This window comes from Mixophyes fleayi, chromosome 1 (assembly GCF_038048845.1).
Source record: "Mixophyes fleayi isolate aMixFle1 chromosome 1, aMixFle1.hap1, whole genome shotgun sequence".
NCBI classification, from domain to species: Eukaryota; Metazoa; Chordata; class Amphibia; order Anura; family Limnodynastidae; genus Mixophyes; species Mixophyes fleayi.
The window spans coordinates 406,168,863-406,184,246 of record NC_134402.1 but is presented as its reverse complement, the minus strand read 5'-3'; the positions used below and the strand labels follow the sequence as shown (position 1 = coordinate 406,184,246).

The 15,384-nt window shown below is 39.0% G+C and overlaps 1 protein-coding gene across 2 annotated transcripts in view; it reads left to right on the top strand.

Annotated features, from left to right (window-relative positions):
* EPB41L4A (erythrocyte membrane protein band 4.1 like 4A) overlaps window positions 1–15,384 on the top strand; it is a 203,272-nt gene that overhangs the window by 85,758 nt on the left and 102,130 nt on the right. For both annotated transcript variants that reach the window (XM_075181646.1, XM_075181638.1), the window contains 2 exons: window positions 3,070–3,121; window positions 5,219–5,297. In XM_075181646.1, the coding sequence (XP_075037747.1) occupies window positions 3,070–3,121; window positions 5,219–5,297 (131 nt within the window). The remainder of the gene's footprint in view (window positions 1–3,069; window positions 3,122–5,218; window positions 5,298–15,384) is intronic.

The window sequence follows — 15,384 nt, the reverse complement described above, 5'->3', positions numbered from 1 at the left end:
TTTGGGAGTCTTCCGGACATTCTAGAAATTTGGCAAATATGACTTAGTATGATACATTAATTAAAGCAGTAGTAGAAGTAGATAGTCAAGAAAAAGGTGTCTGTTATAGCACAGTCCCAACCTTTGTCCTAATTTATTGAAATGGAAATAGTTTTAGAAATGTACCCAAATAAGGGCTTTTGGGGGTAGAGAGGAGGGGATAGACATTACTTTTTTATTTGCTGAAGCACTAAAGAACTGCTGCCTGGACTGGAGACTGTGTGGGTGAGGACAGGTGCACGTACTTACTAAATAGCCCAGTCTATGTTCTGTTGGATGTCCTAATAAACAGTTTCTGTGAGGACAGGTGACATATGTACATTTGTGTGACAATACTATTAAAAGTAATTCTATCGTTTTCAAATAAGCATTGCCCAAGCGATTGTATTGTGTTTCCAAAGCACAAAGTAATTTATTTTAGCAGATGCAATAATTTAACAATTCAATACATGATTATAATACAGTACAGCCAATGCCAAAAGATAAATACATACCGCGCTCCCACTGGCACCAGCGGACAGTATTTCACTCTAAAATACTGTGGTCAGAAGAGACTGAAGCCAGTGGGAGTACAGCTATATTATATACACTCAGTGTTACAGAGAGAACAATGCAGATGATGTGGCTTCCTTCTATAGGTCCAGACTTCACGTGGGTCCAGTGTAAACAGGTCATAGGCTAGTTCAAACAACCCCCTCTAAGGCTAAGGGTCAACATTCCAGATGATTCTCCCGCCCAGAAACCAGTTTAATCTAGTCTATTTACACATTACAGTCAGTATAACTTGAAGTATTTATTCCCTAACTTCACTAACTAGAGTTTGCAATGTGCGATCTCTTCGGCGAAAGAACCGGACAACTGCTGATGAATAGGGGATTAAAATGATACCTGACATGACACATTTTCCTATAACCTGAACCTTAAATAACACTAAAGTGTATATATAATCATAATATATAGACTAATAATCAACTAAATACTATCTGCTCATAAATCACTGTGGATTGGAATCATTATAAATATGAAATATAGAAATAACTAAATGTTGTAGTGCTAGTGTGTGCGTGCGTATTTTACCGTGCGATCACAGTATGCCACGTGTAGCTTGGTATACTGAGTGCAATCGCACGATAAAACAATATTAACCAATATACTTTTGTTCATCCAATTATACGACTTTGACAATACAATATCACAGCTCTCCCTCATTTTTATTGTTTGAATATACAGATTCTGCAGTCAATACGGTTTAACCAAAATATATTAAAAGCTTTGACAAAAATTGTGCGAAAGCAAATTAGAAATCTCTGTTTAAACTGTCTTCTGAGCAGGGGCAGGCTGGGCTGGGGGGCAGGGGGGCATCTGCCCCGCAGGCTGGTATCATAGTGTGTTACCTTGGGCTGGGTCACTGGGCCACCTGGATTTTTTCCCTTTTAAAATAGATTATTCTGGTATTTGGAGTGCAGTGACAATGAACCTGATTAATTAAGGAAAGTAAGGCAAAAAAAGGAGTAAATATTCTCCTGGACAAATCATGTTACAATACAAGGGGTGCAAATTAGTTTATTATTTTGCACATAAGTTAAATACTGGCTGCTTTTTCATGTAGCACACAGATACTTGATAGCTTTATTTTTACACTGACATTTAAAGTTGATCTAGGACATGGCCTATCCAACTATAAATCTGTCCCCACATTTTATTTCTGTGTACTATTTTTTTTTATTTTTAAATATTGTTGATTAACAACATAATTTACAAACAAATAGAGATGTATGAGTGAAGGTAGAGATTCACGTGATAAGAGATATAGCAGGGATCCAGTGGTATTCTGGGCTGGAGAGCCATGCACAAGTATTACATCAGTTCAGAATCTCAGTAGAGGTTGATTTTGGTATGAGGCCCATGGGGACCAGACCTTGTAGAAGGATAGGGAGGAGGTAATATGCTCCATCTGATAGGTGTGCCATGCCCGGCTGCAGACGGTTTGTAATGTTGGTGGTAAGGTGTTTCTCTAGGAAGCAGTGATTTGACAGGTTGCCCCACTGATAATGTGTCCAAACAACTTGTGGGCATTAGAAGGCAGGTCTGGGACCAGCAAGGGTAGCAGTATGTGTGTTAGGAGAGGAGGGTGGGGGACGCCAAAGATTGTCGAGGCAAAGGAAAGAACAGCTGTCCAGAACGGACGTAGTTTGGGACACTCCCACCATATGTGCATGAAATAGCTAGTTTGGTCACAGTTCCTCCTGCAGGCATCGCTCACCTGTGGATATATGGTGCGGAGCCGGGAGGGGACGTAGTACCACCGGTGTAATAGTTTATACGGGTTTTCCTTGATTCTAACATTTATAGAACAGCATGCTGTCCATTCATAGATATCAGACCAGTCCTCGTGGTCCAGTGGTTCCCCCAGGTCCACCTCCCACTGTGTCTGGAAACGGTCCATAATTTCTGTAGTCCTGCCATCACATTTTAAATTTACATCCCCTGCAATGCAACATGGTTTTGCCAAGGTGAAAAGTTACTATTTTTTTTGTGCTTAACTTTCCTTAATAACTCAGGCCCAGTATGTTTACTATTAACACATCTGTCATGCATGCACCTTGTCTGGACTTGAAATGGATTAATTTAAAGAAGACGTCCAAGTCATATTTTGTTTTGTGGAACCCACTTATTCCCCAGCTAGCAGGACCCATGCCTGGGACCCGCACAGTACACCTTGGAGATGTTTGTATCCACCGCTCAATTTAAATGTGTAGATATGGTTGTCGTGGTTCAACGTGCTTAGTTTGGTCACAGTTGTGAAGATCCCACGTATGACTCACTACAAGGGTGACTGATTTAATAAAAAAAATAAAAAAAAAAATTTATTTGAAGCATTTTCATTTACCTTAATGACCTTAGTACCAGACCATAGTGTTCCATTAGAAAACTACTGGGTTTGCCACATAACTGGGAGATGTTGGATTGTTTTGTATTGCTCAACACTTGTTTGTTAGTAAGACGTATTTCTATACTGTTTCTGTGCAGTACTGGCTGGATCCTGCGAAGACCATCTCTGAACACAAAGATCTGATTAGCAGTAAGTACATCACCTGAGTGTGTTGTCTGAAACACTCATGACGTTTTATGGGGCAAGACGGGGGCTATCTAGGTTACCTGCCCAATGTAAATTGCCTTATAAGAATATTGTCAATGCTGACTTATATTTATATAAATGTTTAATACAGTATCACACGTTGGTATCATAATTTAGCTAAAATATGTAAGCTCCCTTGACACTACCATTTGCTATATGTGATTTAAATTCTATAATGAGCCAACCCAAATATCCCACATACATTGCTAGTTAGTGTCCCCACATTGTACCAGCACTAGTACCCCTACTGTCATGTGACTGATCCAGTCATGTGACTGGGCTAGCTGCTCATTGCCACTCGTTGTCTCTATCTTTATGCCCCATCCCTGGTCTCCAGGAAACATTGTTTGTGAATGTAGGGAATGTACAGTAAAGGTGTGTCAATATTCATGTGCTGGGTTTCTCTTAAGTATGTACATCATTTGCACCAGCTACAGTGCAGGTGTAAGTGCTGACTGATAGTGATGACTTATATGACATAGTCTTTGTTTTAAACACAATGGACCTGATTCATGAAGGAAAGTAATGCAAAAAAAAGTACTTTTTCTCCTGGACAAAACCATGTTACAATGCAAGGGGTGCAAAGTAGTTTATTATATTGCACATAAGATAAATATTGGCTGTTTTTTCATGTAGAACATAAATACTTGAAAGCTTTATTTTTACACTGAAATTTAAAGTTGATCTAGGACATGTCATACTCCAACTATAAATCTGTCCCCACATTTTAAATTTACCTCCCCCTCCAATGCAACATGGGTTTGACAAGGTGCAAAGCGACTATTTTTTTTCCCTTTACTTAACTTAATGGATCAGGCCTGTGGTGTCTGGACATGAATCAGACCCTCAGGGGCATATTCAATTGTTAGCGAGACGGATGAAAATCCTGCGCTCGAAAAAAAAAAAAATCCTGCGCTCGAAAAAAAAATAATCCTGCGCTCGTTTTTTCCTGTTCGAGCGCTCGTTTTTTCCTGTTCGAGCGCTCGTTTTTAAAAAACAAAAACCGCTCAATTCAATTGTTAACATTGCATCCACCCCCTCGCGCTCTATTATTGGTCTTAGCGAGTTTGAAATGAGGAGTGGTTAAGGCAGTCATTTTAGTATAAAAAATAAATGCAAATTAATGCAATTTTAAAGGGGGAACTTGGAAAAAATTATTAATTATTACACTGTTATTTTTTTAAAAAAATAGTACTTTTCAGTTTTCAGGTTATTTTAATGAACTTTTACACCTATTTTTTCAGTTTAATTTATATTTTTCTTAACTTAAAATTTTTTTTTTTTCTTTGAGCAGACCAAGGAGGTGCGAGATGAAACAGCAGATTTGCCTGTTTCACCCATAGCGTTAAAAAACAATTGAATAGCTTTTTCCGCTGAGGGTTCGCATCCAGCCTATACTTTAACATTGACAAACGTTTGGAGCGCGATAAGACTGTTTCGGTAAAAAAAAAAAAAAAAAGATTTGAATTGCGGGAGAAGTTTCTGCGCTCGAAAAAAAGGAAAAAAAGGAAAAAAAAGACTTAACGCGCTCGAAATTACAAACTCGCTAACAATTGAATACCCCCCTCAATCTTTAACTTTTATGTTTGGGATATAAGACCAAGCTTTATTTATTATGAAGACAATGGTGTATATGTATATACTGTGTGTGTGTGTGTGTATATATATATATATATATATATATATATATATATATATATATATATATATATATATATATATATAATATATACTGTGTATATATCTATATAGCTGTCTTTTTTTCTCTTTCTCTCTCTCTCATATATATATATATATATATATATATATATATATATATATTATATATACTTTCTATATTTAAACTTAGTAAGTGAAGAGGGATATTATGTGCAGATAAGCATTGTGTGAAATGCATTATGTTTATTTTTACATGAAACTTGTGCAGTGTTATGTATAGCAAGACTATTTATTACCTGTTTGTTTTATATAATGTTATATATGTTTAGGACTCCTTTTGTGTGATGTAAGTATAATTGCTCTTTTCTTTTTTTTATGTAGCTGGCCCTCCCTACACTCTATATTTTGGTGTTAAATTCTATGCAGAAGATCCATGTAAATTGAAGGAAGAGATAACCAGGTATTGTATACAGCATGTGATGCCAACATGTCATTACAGTTTCCAAGGAGACTATGTCGCTGTATAATTGCACCTACTGTGTGAATGTAAGACGTGGTATACTGCAAAGCTAGTTAGCACAGTACACCTACCTACATGAACGTGACACCCGCGCTCCCCTATCCTTTGATCATGCGGATGCCCCTGACAGTCAGAGCAGTATATCCTCACTCCTGTTCCGGGCGGGATTTTGTTAAACTGTGTGAAGCATCGTCAGGGCCTCTCCATTGTGAACTACAAACAATAAAATATGATATCCTATGCCCTGAGTAGTAAACCAATAGATATGGCAGAGTACAACTAGAAGGTACTGGCAGCATAAAAATGTTTTAATTACAATAATACAAATAAAACATGAATTTGTTCCTATTGATTACAGTAAAAAACTCTGATTTAAACAGACTGATATAATACAAGTAATCCCCATCTGTTTATAATCGTAATATGCAATTGTAGTGTATCCTAAATAAAGGGCGATATCCAAACCTTCACAAAATCACTTTTCAGACAGATGTTCCATCTATTTCGCCTGTTAACTGTTAAAAAAAGAGAAATTTATGTTATTCCTATTGTTTTAGAGAAAATAGATATAGATTGTTTGATCGATTTGGAAATACTTTTGGATGAGACTAACACAGTGTCTTTAGAGGCAGATGGTTTAAATAATGTTTTTGATAAAAATCCAAGGTGGGAGGGGAGATAATGTGAATGACAGTAAGTATAGTATCTTATTTAAAAAATAAAAGTTTTTTCCCTACTAATCAAAGAAACTCTACCATTAATAATTTTTAGAGAAAAGCAATGGATGATCTGAACTTTCAACGTTTAAATAATAAAAAAGTAACAAATCAAATTTAAATAAATGGGAACAATCTGCAATCTGAGAACTTGGAGACGATCAATCCGTTGTGTTAAACCCGCCGATAAGAGGGGGGGGGGGTTCTATTTATTATGTTAATAAAGTCCCTAGTCAACTACAAAATGTTTCCTTCGATAAATTACATAAAGAAAGATCCTACCTCTTTTCAATTGGAAATAAAACAAAACTACTTTATGGAGCTCTTTGTGGAGAGGAGATTTTGAAGGAAATGCTTGATTTTTTTTATATATTGATCATTCTTTCGCACCTATATTTTTTTACTTTCCTAAAATTCAAAAATCTTTTAGCACCCCCTAGTAGACCTATTATTTCTGGGGTTGATTCACTGATGTGCAATCTTTCATAATTTGTAGATTTTTATTTGCAGAAATACGTTGTCACTCTGAAATCTTATTTTCACGATACTATTCACTTTTTGAATATTATTCAGAATATTGAGTGAAAAGGCCCATTTGGAATTTTAACCCTTGATGTACAAGCCCTATATACATATTCTTCACAACTTGGAAACTGAAGCGGTGAAAAATATTCTCATTGGACATTTGGAGGTTACAGAGGGGCAGCATTCTTTTATTTCAGATTCTGTTATGTTTATCCTTACAAACAATTATTTCTACTTTTATTCACGGTACCATTTACATGTGCTGGGGACGGCAATGGGTACGCCATTCGCACCGAGTTTTGCTAACTTATGTATGGGTCAGTTTGAGCAACAATTTGCGTGGGATGGCCCCTGTCACACAAATCTAAGTGTGCTATGGACGCTATATTGATGTTTTGATCATTACTTGGGATGAGGGTCATGTTTTATCACTTAATTTTGTTTAACACCATAATACTAATAATTGGAGTTTCATTTTTACTTCTTCTTATACTATGATTTTTTTCTATACCACTATCTCCACTCAGGCCTCTAAAATTATTTATCTGCCAAGTAAAGAAAACCTGTAGGCTCTAATATTTTTCTCCATTATGAGAGTAGTCATCATGGACCATGGGTAAACAATATCTCTAAAAGTCAACTGAGTAGGATAAAACATAATTGTACCTCAGAAGAAGCTTTTGAGAATCAGGCAAAAATATTGTTGAATGTTTTCTCCAGAAAGGGATAGCCAGAGGGCATTCTTACAAATGCTTTGGCTCATACTAGAAATATAGATAAAACATTTCTGCTGGAGCCAAAAAAGAAAATAACAGATGGGAGGTTTTTAAATAATAATTTTTTACCATTTATTTCCAAATATAACAATAAGATTCTAAAACAGGATCCAGTGTTGAAGACTATACGGGAAGATGGATCATGTGTTATTTTTCAAAAGAACAGGAGTTTATTAGCTGTTACCTATTAGAGCTTAGTTTTCTACAAGACACAAATCGAGAGCAAAATAAAAAGAGATGGTTACCGGTGAAGATACAAGGATGTTTCAAATGCAGGAAGATGTGGTGTCTTACTTGCAGTTTTATTTCTAACAAAAAAATCACAAATAATTTGAACTGTGACTAGGGAAGTTCTCCCAATTAAAGCGTTTGTTACTACGATACACCCTATGTGATTGACGTTCTGCAGTGCCCATGTGGCCTGTAGTACGTGGGTAGAACAGACATGACTGTCAAAATCCGTTTTAGAGAGCACAAATTCAATATTAGTAAGAGGTATATGAAACATAGTGGTCCTGATTCATCAAGGCGATTTTGAGGATATTGTATGCAAAATCCCTCTGCGCATACTCAGAATCGGGAGATACGTCTGTGAGTGTAGCCCTGTACGCTGTGTCTTCAAACACAAAGGACACTTACTACAGCCTATGATTTCGGGTAGTGAACTGGGCGAGGAAGGGGCGTATTACCATAGTGAATTTACAGCCACGTCTGAATCCACATAGGTATTGGACGTATCCTGCAGCGTCCCACAGCAGGCCTGCCCCCAATTTCAAATGCATACTTGAGATCCATGTCTTGATGGTATTGGGAATACCAGAGCCTGAATACGAATGCGTGACTTAATAAATTAATAAATCAGGACCAGTGTCTCTAGACATTTGGCTTCCGAACATAATGGGGATCTTCCGTTTATTACGTTAGTTTTCCACTACATATTGTTGAGGAGATGGGATAGGTTTAGGGCGTTATATAGTAGGGAATCATTCTGAATGTTTACAGTAAGATCTTTACATCCAGAGGGTCTAACCGAATCACTTGAATATATATAAATGTATTTGTATTTATATGATTTTCTGTATGCTTTATGTAGAGATTACAAGTTTAGTTTTCTTATCTTTTTTTTTTTTCTTTTTCAAAAGTTTAGTTTTAAAAAATACATGGTTTTGTACCTATGGCCTGGGAACTAGTTTTGAGTCTGTTGGTTTGCCATACGACAGACTAATTGATCCAGTAATTTAAACTTGATTGCCATTGGGTACTAGAACATGCAAAAAGCGATCGCAATCCTTTATTGTCACTGTTTGAAAAAGTCTCTCTGAGAGACGAAACGCGTCAGGGTGTTTTGAACTGAAAGTACAGACTTTGCAAGCGCTCCATCGGCAGTTCGAAATTGGATTTACCTGTCGGGGTTTCCTGTGGAGTAGCGCAGACACGCTAAAAGATGTACCTCTCTTCTTTATCTCAGACGAGGAGAGGATACTTACCTTTAATCTGCTCATTACGCCTCTAAGCCCAGTAGGAGGAGCTTTTGCTGCTGCCACCACTGGACTCCTTTGCGGCATCCAGAACTACATCCTTCTGGGTAACCCTCTCTGGTACACCTAGACTGGCACCCCTGACCTCCTGCCTTCAGATCAGGGTTGCTGTGGATGGTTCCCCTTGACCTATCACTCTGGCCAGAGCTGCCAGTAGCGGTTAGAGCGTTGGTACTGGATGCAGGATCCAAACCTCACAGCCCCAGTCACAGCACCACTACGTCTGAGGTTTTCTATTGAATGTTTACCATCAGGATATAACATTTCTATAATTTTGCTTTGAATGAAATTTAACTTGCAAAATTCACATTCATCTGTGATCACTTGCCTTGGGAGTGTACCAGCAAGTATAATTACTCCCTCCTGTCTTTCAGGCTCAACAGATGTTTTGGTTACTCAGCGATCAACAAGTCTAATTAACATGAGATTACGTGTCTCTAGACAGTTGCAAAACCCAAACATGATATACTGTCTCCAAAATAAATACATTTCCATACAAACACATATCAATATAAAAAGATAAGTACATTTGCAATAATATAAAGTGGCACCTGCACCACTAATTGGATTAAATTTCTACAATAAATAATTTCTATGTGATTCAGCCACAAATAAGTTATTTCTAAGTGATCCAGCCACATAAATGGAATATCTGTCTGAAAAGTGATTGTATTAAGGTTTGGATATTTGCTTTTATTAAGGATGCGCTACAGTTGCATATTACTATTCATTTAAATCACAGGTTTTTAGTGCAATCTATTGGAATAAATTCATGTTTTATTTGTATTATTTTAACAAATGTTTTTTTATATATTTCCAGTTGTTTTTAACATATCTATTGGTTTACAGTGCAGGGTTGACAATATTTTATTGTTTGTAGTTTCTAGCTTTGGGTGGGGTTTTAACACACACCCTACTAATTACCCTGCAGCTAATTTGTACTAGTTATTTGATTGAGTTTATACAACTTTATTGCAACATTTTTACCATTTTTGCCTGCCTGAATCTCGGCAGGCGTGAATATGCTGTCTGCACTTGTTATTTTTAGGTTTTTCCTTCCTTCTCATTCATCTGAATGGTATTTACTCATACATAGGGAATTAGAGTCAATACCCAAACGTGGATCCGGCATATAAAACAATAGAAGTGGTAGTGTAGATACACTAAACAATAGAATGGTTCCGTGCAGTTAGTCTTTCTTAAAACTTGGCACTTGTAGAATTAAAGTGCCAGCATACACATGACCTGTAGTGCCTTATAAAAATGTACTGTTAAAACCCCCCGACAAATGCTGTGATAAATTATTTTACTTGAATAAAGACTCCGCAAACCCTCTTTTACTAATTTTTTAATCAAATATATATACGCTGCAGGTAGACATATACAAACATATTGATGCTGCATACTGCTCTCACCGCGAATGTCAATAACTAACCTATAAAGTGTGGCTTCGTTCTGATTGGTCGAGCATGGGAAAGCCGCTGTAGCGGTACAATAGTTCATTGATAAATTTCAAGTGTGCTGTTCTCCCTGAATGTGAAGTGTGTCCTGTATATTAAAGTCACACTAACCCGATTTTATTTTTTCTCATTGTATTTTTTTTAATGTTTAAAATTTAGAATATATAAAATTATATTTATATTGCAGTAACTTTTCTATATCCCATAAAAGTGTATGAACACATTGGCGACCTGTTGTAGTGATTATTTTGTTGCCGCTAAGTAATAAATCTGTCTGATCACAGTGACCGTAGCAGTCTGCAGCATTTTACTAGCCAGTAGCCAGCGATTTACATCTACACAATTGGTTGCTAATCACAGAGAAATAAGTTTTGGGCCGTTTCAGCAGGACAGTATCAGAGCTCGTAGCTCAGATAAAGTTTCCCATGTGTTCTGTCCTGTTTGCAGTGTCTAACTTCCCACAGTTGGAGCAGTTACAACAAGCTGATAATGCACAGGACAGTATGAGTGATATGTACAGGTGGAGCAATTGTTACACTGTACTTCATTCATGCAATGCACATGAACTCTTCAAGGAAGCACATTGCATTGTATCAAGTGTGTTTCCCAAAACATAATATTAAAATTCCTGGCTATTCTTTTTTCTTGGCAGAATCATACGTGGTATGTCAGATGAATGAATAGTATGTATATGCGTGCTATGCTTTGTCAGTATGTTTGCATCTGGCTTACATGAAGGAAATAGCAGCATCTGTAGTCTGAGTGGAGGTAACAGTCCGTCATTTCCAGAAAAAGACGCATGCAGCTGAATATAGGAGCGCTGCAGCTGAATATAGGAGCGCTGCAGCTGAATATAGGAGCGCTGCAGCTGAATATAGGAGCTCTGCAGCTGAATATAGGAGCGCTGCAGCTGAATATAGGAGCGCTGCAGCTGAATATAGGAGCGCTGCAGCTGAATATAGGAGCGCTGCAGCTGAATATAGGAGCGCTGCAGCTGAATATAGGAGCGCTGCAGATGATTATAAGAGCGCTGCACTGCAGATGAATGGCAGTTGCCACCACTCAGACCACAAATGCAGCCCTGTGTATTAACAAAAATAATAACTGTCAGCACCCCCCTCCCTCTCCCAATCCTCAACAAGCGCTAAACAGCTTGGGGGGGGGGGGGGGTTTGCGTTAACCAGATGACCACGAGTTAAGACCATGGTCACACAGCTTGACTGGGACCAGAATACTGGGGTCTCAGTCTTGATAATTTCTCCTGACCCCAGACAAGGGAGGTCGGGAAGAGCCCCTGCTGGTAGCCGCTGGAAGAGGGAAGGAGCAAACTGTTTTTTTGCAGCCATGCCCTGATGGTCAGAACGGAGCCATCAGCCCTGCACTGACTAGCCTGGGGCTGTTTCCCACTATAGCAGGAGGAGTCTAAGCTCATGGGGGCACATTTATCAATATTCACATAAAGTGAAAAGTAGTTTTCAATCCTTATCGCAATGATAAGGATTGAACTACTTCTCACATTTATGTACAGCCCTGCACAGAAACAGCAGTTCCGAAAAACTGCTGTTTCAGTGATAAAAAAAATCATACTTACCCCCCTCTTCGGAAGCGCTGTCTTTGGGTCTTCTCTTCACTCTTCAATTGCGCATGTCCAGTTCCAAGAACTGGACATGCGCACACAGATCCCCTCTCTGTCTCTGCAACGATAGTTGCAGAGAGAGAGCGCTGAGTGACAGGGAGGGATCATGTGATCCCTCCACACATGCGCTGTACAGCTCTGCTCTTCGGAGCAGAGCTGACAGCATTAGATTTCTTCAATTCGGATGATGTACGCCAGCTCCAGCTGGCGTACATTAACATGACAAGTTCCCGAAAAAAATGTTTTTTTCGGGACTTGTTAGATTGCGGCCAGGAGCAGTCACCATTCTGTTGAATGGTGACTGCTCCCAAAAACGAAGAGGAATGCAAAGCAGCAGATATCCATGATATCTGCTGCGATGCACCCTTAATAAATTTGCGGAGGACACTGTGGGACCTTAATGACCCGTTAAAAGCACTATCGTGCTTTATTAAATATGCCCCATGGTCTCCCTCTTATAGTGATAATCAGCCCAGCTTTCTAGCTCTGAGGCTGGGTGAGGATTTGGTTAAGGCTGCATGCTGTCAGTTTTGTACTTATTTATTGTATTACACAATGCACTGTGTGTGGCAAGTTACAAAATATGCTTTTTACAACATAGTTTTGCAAATATGGACCAGACCTGATCTCAGTAAGGTGTCCGTGCTCTGTCCACATAGCTTAGAGTACCCTTGAAAATGTGCCCTCCCCCCTCCCCTTTATTTCATTGTAATACTCTCGCTGTGTAAAATGAAATTAATGTTGTACTCTGCTCTGTACAATGGGCAAACTTCTCTGCCTCCGCAATTGCTGCTCTCTGCTACACAAAGCTATGTTGCCATGCGGAAATCTAGGCACACAGGGGTCTATTTATGACCCTTCGTTTTTTTCACTTGTTACTTTTCAATCCTTATCTCCTTGATAAGGATTGAAAAGTAACGGCTATGTATTAAAAAACTTCTCAGGGACAGCAGTGCCGATAACCTGCTGTCCCTGAGAAGTGACTCACCTGATCATCGCAGTCTTTTCTCAAGTTTAAAGGCTGCGGTGATCTTCTCTTTTTTTTTTTTTTCCTTTTTTGCTAGTGCGCATGCACTGACTGAAAAGTTGGTGCATGCGCACTAGCATCCTGGACGGCAAACTGTAGGATGAGTGACAGGGAGGGATCACATGATCCCTCCACACATGCGCTGTCCAGCTCTGCTCTTCAGATCAGAGCTGGACAGCGCGAAAGTTTTCAGATATGTTAATGTACGCCAGCTTCAGAAGATTTTCTCTAGTTAGCCTTTAATACATAGCGGTTCTGAGCACTTCCCATACACTGTTATGGGGAGTGTTCAGAAAACCGATAGGAAATGCAAAGCAGCAGATATCTGAGATATCTGCTGCAATGCTTCAATGATACATAGTAATTTCACAGTAAACACCCGAAAACAGTTCCGAAAAACTGCTGTTTCTGTGATAGAAAAAATCACACTTACCCCCATCTTCAGATGCGCTGTCTCGAGATCTCCTCTTTGTTCCTCTTCTTCCTTCAATTGCGCATGTGCAGTGCACATGCGCACAAAGTCCCCACTCTGTCTCTGCAACTATCGTTGCAGAGAGAGTGCGCTGAGTGACAGGGAGGGATCATGTGATCCCTCCACACATGCGCTGTCCAGCTCTGCTCTTCGGAGCACAGCTGACAGCAGTGGATTTCTTCAATTCTGATATCGTACGCCAGCTTCAGCTGGCGTACATTATCAAGACAAGTTCCCGAAAAAATTTTTTTTACGGGACTTGTTAGATTGCGGCCAGGAGCAGTCACCATTCTGTTGAATGGTGACTGCTCACAAAAACGATCAGGAGTGCAAAGCAGCAGATATCCATGATATCTGCTGCGATGCACTTTAAAAAAAATTCGGAGGGCACATCGGGACTTTAATTCCACGGTAAGTGCACAATAGTGCACTACCGTGATTTGTTAAATATGCCCCTAAGGGGCACATTTATCATCACTCGCAAAATATGAAAAATAGTTTTCAATCCTTATCGCATTGATAAGGATTGAACTATTTCTCATATTTATTAAAAAAGCAACACAGGAACAGCAGTTCCGAAAAACTGCTGTTCCTGTGAAGTAGAAATCATACTTACCACAGCTGCTTCGTTCCCGAAGCAGTATGTGGTCAACGGGGGTCCTGTTCTTACTCCAGTGCGCATGCGCCGAGTGAAACCCTCGGGCATGCACACAAACATCTCTATTCTCTATCGGCAATTATAGTTTGCAGAGAGAGAGTGTGAATGACAGGGAGGGATCATGTGATCCCTCCACACATGCGCTGTCCAGCTCTGCTCGTCGGAGCAGAGCTGACAGCACTGAAACTTTTCATTAATGATAATGTACGCCAGCTTCAGCTGGCGTACATTATCAAGACAAGTTCCCGAAAAAATCTATTTTTCGAAACTTGTTAGATTGCAAGAGGGAGCAGTCACCATACTATTGAATGGTGACTACTCCCCAAAACGAAGCAGAATGCAAAGCAGCAGATATCCACGATATCTGCTGCGATGCATCTTTAATAAATATGCGGGGGACACATCGGGGCTTGGATTCTATGTTAAGTGCACGTTAGTGCACCATCACAGTTTGTTAAATATACCCCTAAATGATCTCCACAGACTGCACAAAATCTAAGCACAATACCTCTCGGTTCACATGTCTGTTACGTTTGTCTGGTAGTAAAAGCCTGTTATCTCAGAGATTGTGTGTTAAAATGGTATTATAGGAGTGAAAAATCAACATAGACAATGTGATGGATATGTTCCTCATTTATAAGTGAAGATATCGCAGGTTAATGATCTTAACCAAGGGGCTGAGATCTTTATTCCTTTATGCAACCATCTCTCATGGGTGAAGTCTTTAAAGTGCTTTTTTTCTTCTGATTCCACATGTTTGGATGATGTTACAGATTTTTCATTAGAATATGCAGCACATTTAATACACAGTTCAGCATCATTTGCATTTCTCCTCTATTCAGCTGCTCATTTTTTCTGCAAGCGTCTGACCACAGATGCTGACAATTCATTCATTCATTATTATGTGTTTTAATAATTTATTGCCGGCATTTATAAACTGCTGTTTTGACCACAGTCTTGTATATGTTCAGCAGCAAATTTCCAGGGAATTGCAAGTTAAGCTTATGAATGGTTTGATGTCTAACATTAACATTACACTTGCATGTGTTACATAATGGCAGCAAAATCACCCAGCGGTAAAAGATAGTTGGACACTATGGGGCATATTCAATTAGGTACCGGGATTGCGGTAACGCGCCGGAACAGGGCGCAAAGGTAATCCGCGGTACCATATTACGTTAGCTAATGCGCACTCCAGACGATACCGCGATCCGGGACC